The following is a 7584-nucleotide window of genomic DNA, read 5'->3' as shown; positions in this document are numbered from 1 at the left end:
AATCACTCACTCTGTCGCTCGCTCAATCAATCACTCGCTCTCTTACTCACTCACTTACTGGGCTCGCTCACTCAATCAATCACTCACTCTATTGCTCTCTCGCTCACTCAATCAATCACTCGCTCTATTGCTCTCTCGCTCACTCAATCAATCACTCGCTCTGTTGCTCACTTGCTCACTCAATCACTCACTCGCTCTCTTGCTATCTCGCTCACTCAATCAATCACTCGCTCTCTCGCTCACTCGCTCACTCAATCAATCACTCTCTCTATTGCACTATCGCTCACTCAATCAATCACTCGCTCTATTGCTCTCTCTCTCGCTCACTCAATCAATCACTCGCTCTATTGCTTGCTCAATCAATCACTCGCTCTATTGCTCTCTCGCTCACTCAATCAATCACTCGCTCTATTGCTCTCTCGCTCACTCAATCAATCACTCGCTCACTCGCTCGCTCACTCGATCACTCAATCAATAGCTCGCTCTGTTGCTCACTCATTCAATCAATCACTCGCTCTCTTGCTCATTCGCTCTTTCGCTCGCTCAATCAATCACTCAATCTTTCGCTCACTCAATCAATCACTCGCTTTATCGCTCGCTCGCTCGCTCAATCAATCACTCGCTCTCTTACTCACTCGCTCTCTCGCTCGCTTACTCACTCGCTCTCTTACTCGCTCTCTTACTCACTCGCTCAATCACTCGCTCTCTTACTCACTCGCTCTCTCGCTCGCTCACTCACTCGCTCTCTTACTCACTCGCCCAATCACTCGCTCTCTTACTCACTCACTCACTCTCTCGCTCGCTCACTCACTCAATCACTCGCTCTGTTGCTCACTCGCTCTATTGCTCGCTCACTCAATCAATCACTCGCTCTCTTACTCACTCGCTCAACCAATCAATAGCTCGCTCTGTTGCTCACTCACTCAATCAATCACTCGCTCTCTTGCTCATCCGCTCTTTCGCTCGCTCAATCAATCACTCACTCTTTCGCTCACTCAATCAATCACTCACTTTATCGCTCGCTCGCTCAATCAATCACTCGCTCTCTTACTCACTCGCTCTCTCGCTCGCTCACTCACTCGCTCTCTTACTCGCTCTCTTACTCACTCGCTCAATCACTCGCTCTCTTACTCACTCGCTCTCTCGCTCGCTCACTCACTCGCTCTCTTACTCACTCGCCCAATCACTCGCTCTCTTACTCACTCACTCTCTCGCTCGCTCACTCACACAATCACTCGCTGTTGCTCACTCGCTCTATTGCTCGCTCACTCAATCAATCACTCGCTCTCTTACTCACTCGCTCTCTCACTCAATCAATCACTCGCTCTGTTGCTTACTCGCTCTCTCGCTCACTCAATCAATCAATCACTCGCTCTCTCACTCACTCAATCAATCACTCGCTCTGTTGCTCACTCGCTTACTCAATCAATCACTCGCTCGCTCACTCGCTCGCTCACTCAATCAATCACTCGCTCTATTGCTCACTCGCTTACTCAATCAATCACTCGCTCACTCGCTCACTCAATCAATCACTCGCTTTATTGCTCGCTCACTCGCTCACTCAATCAATAGCTCGCTTTGTTGCTCTCTCGCTCGCTCACTCAATCACTTGCGCTCTCGCTTGCTCACTCACTTAATCACTCACTCAATCAATCACTCGCTCTATTGCTCGCTCACTCAATCAAACACTCGCTCTGTTGCTCACTCACTCAATCAATCACTCGCTCTCTTGCTCATTCGCTCTTTCGCTCACTCAATCAATCACTCTCTCTCTCGCTCACTCAATCAATCACTCGCTTTATCGCTCGCTCACTCGCTCAATCACTCGCTCTCTTACTCACTCGCTCTCTCGCTCGCTCACTCACTCGCTCTCTTACTCACTCGCCCAATCACTCGCTCTCTTACTCACTCACTTTCTCGCTCACTCACTCACTCAATCACTCGCTCTGTTGCTCACTCGCTCTCTCGCTCACTCAATCAATCAATCACTCGCTCTGTTGCTCACTCGCTCGCTCTCTCACTCAATCAATCACTCGCTCTGTTGCTCACTCGCTCGCTCAATCAATCTCTCTCTCTCACTCACTCAATCAATCAATCACTCGCTCTCTTACTCACTCGCTCTCTCACTCAATCAATCACTCGCTCTGTTGCTCACTCGCTCTCTCGCTCACTCAATCAATCACTCGCTCTCTCACTCACTAAATAAATCACTCGCTCTGTTGCTCACTCGCTCTCTTGCTCACTCACTCAATCAATCACTCGCTCTCTCGCTCAATCAATCAATCACTCGCTCTCTCACTCGCTCTCTCGCTCATTCAATCAATCACTCGCTCACTCACTCAATCACTCGCTCTGTTACTCGCTGTCCGTGAAGTCACTCACTCTCGCTGGCTTGAAATCCTCACTTTCTCCCTTCCCCCTCTCCCCCCTCCCCTATCTCCACTCCCTCCCCTCCCTCCACTCCCTCCCTCCTCCCTCCGCTCCATCACCTCCCTCTACTCCCTCCCCTCCCTCCACTCCCTCCCCTCCCTCCCCTCCCTCCACTCCCTCCCCTCCCTCCACTCCCTCCCCTCCCTCCACTCCCTCCCCCTCCCTCCCTCCACTACCTCCCCTCCCTCCACTCCCTCTCCTCCCTCCTCCCCTCTTCCCCCCTCCTCCGCCTCCCCCCACCACCATTCACGTCGACCCACAGCTCGAGGCCTATGATCTGGACGAGGGCCTCAACGGCACGGTGCGTCTCCACGTGGAGGCCTGGAGCGACCCCGGCCTCCCTCTTCACCCTCGAGGAGGTCGCGACCGTCGGTCCCGGCGTCCCATGACCCCGACGAGGCCACCGGCCGAGGCCGGGAACGCAACCGGCGGCGAGGGCCAGGCCGGTGGTGAGGGCCCGGCCGGCGGTGCTGGCGCTGGCCCGGCGGGTCACGCCGGCCCACCGGGGCCTGCACCGCGTGGTGGTGGTGGCCCGCGACCTCGCGCCGACCCCGCTGGCGACCGCGTTGGCTGTCTACGTCCTGGTCAACGCCACGCGCGGCACGGAGCAAGAGGTGCAGCGGCTGCTGGCGCAGGTGGGGTGGTGGTGGGGGGGGTGGGGGGGGTGGGTGGTCGGGGTGGTGGTGGTTGTGGTGATGGTGGTGGTGATGGTGGTGGTTGTGGTGGTGATGGTGGTGGTTGTGATGGTGGTGGTGGCGGCCCAGGTGGTGGTGGTGATGTTAATGGTGGTGGTGGTGATGTTAATGGTGGTGGTGTTAGTGGGGGTGTTAGTAGGTGTGGTGGTAGTGTTAGTGGGGGTGGTGGTGGTGGTGATGGTGGGGGCGGGGTGGCGGTGGTGATGTTAATGGTGGTGGTGTTAGTGGTGGTGTTAGTAGGGGTGGTGGGGGGGGGGGTCGGGCTGGTGGTGGTGATGGTGGTGATGGTGGTGGTGGCGGCCCGGGCGGTGGTGGTGATGTTAATGGTGGTGTTAGTGGTGGTGTTAGTAGGGGTGGTGGTGTTAGTCGGAGTGGTGGTGGTGTTAGTGGGGGTGCTGGGGGTGATGATGATAATAGTGGGGGTAGTGGTGGTGTTAGTGGTGGTGGTGATGTTAATGGTGGTGTTAGTGGTGGTGTTAGTAGGTGTGGTGGTAGTGTTAGTGGGGGTAGTGGTGGTGGTTGTGGTGATGGTGCGGGGGTGGTGGTGGTGGCGGTGGTGGTGGTAGCGGCCCGGGATGGTGGTGGTCGGGGTGGCGGTGGTGATGGTGGTGGTGGTTGTGGTGGTGGTGATGGTGGTGGTGGTGATGGTGGTGGTGGTGATGGTGGTGATGGTTGTGGTGATGGTGGTGGTGATGGTGGTGGTGATGGTGGTGGTGATGGTGGTGGTGATGGTGGTGATGTTAATGGTGGTGGTGTTAGTGGTGGTGTTAGTAGGGGTGGTGGGGGGGGGTGGTCGGGGTGGTGGTGGCGGTGATGGTGGTGGTGGCGGCCCGGGTGGTGGTGATGTTAATAGTGGTGATGTTAGTAGGGGTGGTGGTGGTGGTGGTGATGGTGGTGGGGGGGTCGGGGTGGTAGTGGTGATGTTAATGGTGGTGATGTTAGTAGGGGTGGTGGTGGTGATGGTGGTGGGGGGGGTCGGGGTGGTGGTGGTGATGTTAATGGTGGTGATGTTAGTAGGGGTGGTGGTGGTGTTAGTCGGAGTGGTGGTGGTGTTAGTGGGGGTGCTGGGGGTAGTGATGATAATAGTGGGGGTAGTGGTGGTGTTAGTGGTGGTGATGATGGTGGTGGTATTAGTGGTGGTGTTGGTGGTGGTAGTCCGGCAAAAACAACCCCCTACCTCCTCGTGTTGCCGGACGGCAACGCTGTGGTGGGCGGTGCCATGGGGGGAGGGCCAATTGAGATTGCCCTTTTCCCTTAATAGCGTCTGTAACCACCACAGCGGCCAAATGGGGGCTCTGGACGGGTGCGAGGGGCTGGTAACCCCTCCACCTTCAATTAACTACCAGTAAACTACGAAAAAAAAACGTATTAAGCTCGTGCCGGAGGCCCTGGGGGGACAGGCGTCTATGACGTCTCCTCGCCAAACCCCATTTGGCGGAGCCTAGAGATTGAATCTTCACCCTCGGGGCTCCTCTGGGAACAACAAACAGTAATTGTGGGTGACCATGTTCAATGTTCGAACGCTCACTGCGGAGGAGAGGCTGCCACTCCTCTGTCGGGAGCTGGACCGGTACCGCCTGGATCTCTGCGGCATTCAGGAGGTCTGGTGGACAGGCTCTGGCTCCTGCCGCCATGAGGGGTGGACAGTCCTCTACTCGGGGCCGGAGACTGCCAAACAAGAGGGAGTGGCTGAACAAAAGAGTGGGTGGCTGATTTGGTGGCTGAGTGGGTGGCTGATTGGGTGGCTGAGTGAGTGGCTGAGTGGGACACTGAGTGAGTGGCTGGGTGAGTGGCTGATTGGCTGGCTGAATGAGTGGCTGATTGGGTGGCTGAGGGGTTGGCTGAGTGGGTGGCTGAATGGACTGCTCAGTGGGTTTCTGAGTGTCTGAATGAGTGGCTGAGTGGGGTGACTGAGTGCCCCCCTCTCCCCCAGATCCAGGCCCGCCCACAAGACGACCTCATCAGCACCTTCGGGATCTTGGAGGAGCAGCAGGAGGAGGTTGCGGAGCTGAACCGACGGACAGTCACGCTGGCCGTGGCCGGCGGCGCCGCGCTTGCGCTGCTGGCGCTGTGCGCGGGGCTGGTCGCCGCCTGCTACCCCGCCACCGCCGCCACAACCGCCACAACCGCCACAACCACCACAACCACCACAACAATCTCTCTGACCGCCAGTACTGCTGCCACAATCTCCGCGGTGGTGCTGGCGGCGGTGACGACGACGACGATGTCGTCATTCATAAACATCATCATCAGCAGCAGCATCATCAGCAGCATCATCATCAGCGGCTTTGCAGGAGTCTGCAGTGCGAGCTGAAGGATCGGTCGGAGTGGTTCGATTTCGGCGGCGGCGATTATCGACGCTCGGGCGTTTCCGTCGGAGCCGACCTAGGGGCGGACGAGGCTTCGGAGGAGGAGGAAGAGGAGTCGGAGGAGGCGAGCGGCGGGTACCTGGAGTGCGGCAACGCCCTGTGGTTCGCCCGGTGGCAGCAAGAAGAGCAGCAGCCGGGCAGCAACGGTGACTTCGAGGGGGGAGGAGGAGGAGGGGGGGGGAGGGGGGGCAGCGGGGGGGGCAGCGGGGGGGGGGGGGGCAGGAGATCGCGATGAGGACCCTGAAGCGGGAGCTCAGAGACGACGACGATGATGACGACACAAAGAGGAGGAGGAGGATGATGATGTCGCCGACAATGGCTTCCACCGCGTTGGTGGACGTGGGGGGACGAGGGGGAGGGGGTCCAGAGGGGGGGCGGTGGGGGCCATCTTGGAACTCTGCCCGGCTCCGTGATGGGAGGTGAGCGACGAGTGAGCGTGGACAAAGGTGGCCCGGGTAGCCCCTGGCGGGGCTGGTGGGGCAAGTGCCGTTAGTGGCGAGTAGCAAGCGAGTAGCGCCTCTATGAAGGCTGCTGGCACTTTGGCACACGAGGGGGTGGGTGGCCAGCGCCACCACGCCCGGCCGCCTTTGTCTCCCCAGTGGTGATGTTTTTACGCACCGCACCAGGTACTCATTTGAGGCTGAGTCGACCTAGGGGAGGCCCCAAGACCGAATCGAATAATCGTCACCGGTGGTCTTGGCCGTGAGCGTGAATCGAACTCGGGTTTCCGCTACGCTACCAACCCACACGCAAAGACAAAGACCCCCCGTATATCTTCTTGGTTCTTTCGGTAAAGTCACGTAGAAGGGAAATAATAAAAATAAAACATAATAAAATAATTCTCACGACGTTTCGGCCACAACGCAAGCAGCCGTCCTCAGGTGGAGAACAGGTCTGTCGGAGAGACAGAGTCTGAATGACACACCCCAGGCTTGGAGCGACTATTTAAGCTGGGTTGGAGGGGCGAAGAGCGCCTTGACAAAATAAGTTGCATATCAATAGGAATTTAACATATTCATGGAAATGCAGATATGCGATTAGTACTACTTGTGAAATGCGTAGGAGGTTTGGCGAGGGTTTAAAGCAATTATGCCCGTGCATTATGCAGGATTAGCAGCATCAAAGGGAGGGGATAGGGGTAGCATTAATAAAGGGAAGGAGTGTTATTAGTATGTAGCTGCAGTAAATAAACCACCACGTAAAACAACTAAAGTATAAACTACATAGTATCATCAGTATACTAAATATACTCTACAATAAGCTGAGTTACTAACAGTAAGTAATACATTACAATCATCACACTCATCACCACCACCACACTCATCACCACCATCACAATCATCACACTCATCACAATCATCACCACCACACTCATCACAAATCACCACACTCATCAAAATCATCACAATCATCACAATCACCACCATCACCAATTATCACCACAACCATCACAATCACCACAATCATCACCACCATCACAATCATTACCACCACCATCACAATCATCACAATCACCACACTCATCACCACCATCACAATCATCACCACCACCATCACAATCATCACAATCCACCACAATCATCACCACCATCACAATCATCACAATCACCACAATCATCACCACCATCACAATCATCACCACCAACCATCACACTCATCACCACCACCACCACAATCATCACAATCACCACAATCATCACCACCATCACAATCATCACCACCACCATCACACTCATCACCACCACTACAATCATCACAATCATCACACTCATCACACTCATCACAATCACCACAATCATCACAATCACCACAATCATCACAATCACCACAATCATCACAATCACCACAATCATCACAATCACCACAATCATCACACTCATCACAATCACCATAATCATCACCACACATCACACCACCACACACATCACACTCATCACAATCATCACAATCACCACAATCATCACCACCATCACAATCATCACCACCACCATCACACTCATCACCACCACCACAATAATCACAATCACCACAATCATCACCACCATCACAATCATCACCACCACCATCACACTCATCACCACCACCACAAT

General features: G+C 55.3%; 1 protein-coding gene across 1 annotated transcript in view; it reads left to right on the top strand.

The window, feature by feature from the left end:
- Positions 1-5645, top strand: part of LOC144737753 (uncharacterized) — a 6053-nt gene extending 408 nt beyond the window's left edge. The window contains exons 2-3 of the mRNA XM_078620612.1: positions 2830-3065; positions 5059-5645. Coding sequence (XP_078476738.1) covers positions 2830-3065; positions 5059-5439 — 617 coding nt within the window. The 3' untranslated portion in view covers positions 5440-5645. The remainder of the gene's footprint in view (positions 1-2829; positions 3066-5058) is intronic.
- The last annotated feature ends 1939 nt before the right edge of the window (positions 5646-7584 follow it).

Source organism: Lampetra planeri, chromosome 73, assembly GCF_965212315.1.
Source record: "Lampetra planeri chromosome 73, kcLamPlan1.2.h2, whole genome shotgun sequence".
NCBI classification, from domain to species: domain Eukaryota; kingdom Metazoa; phylum Chordata; class Hyperoartia; order Petromyzontiformes; family Petromyzontidae; genus Lampetra; species Lampetra planeri.
This window is presented reverse-complemented; position numbering and strand designations above follow the sequence as displayed.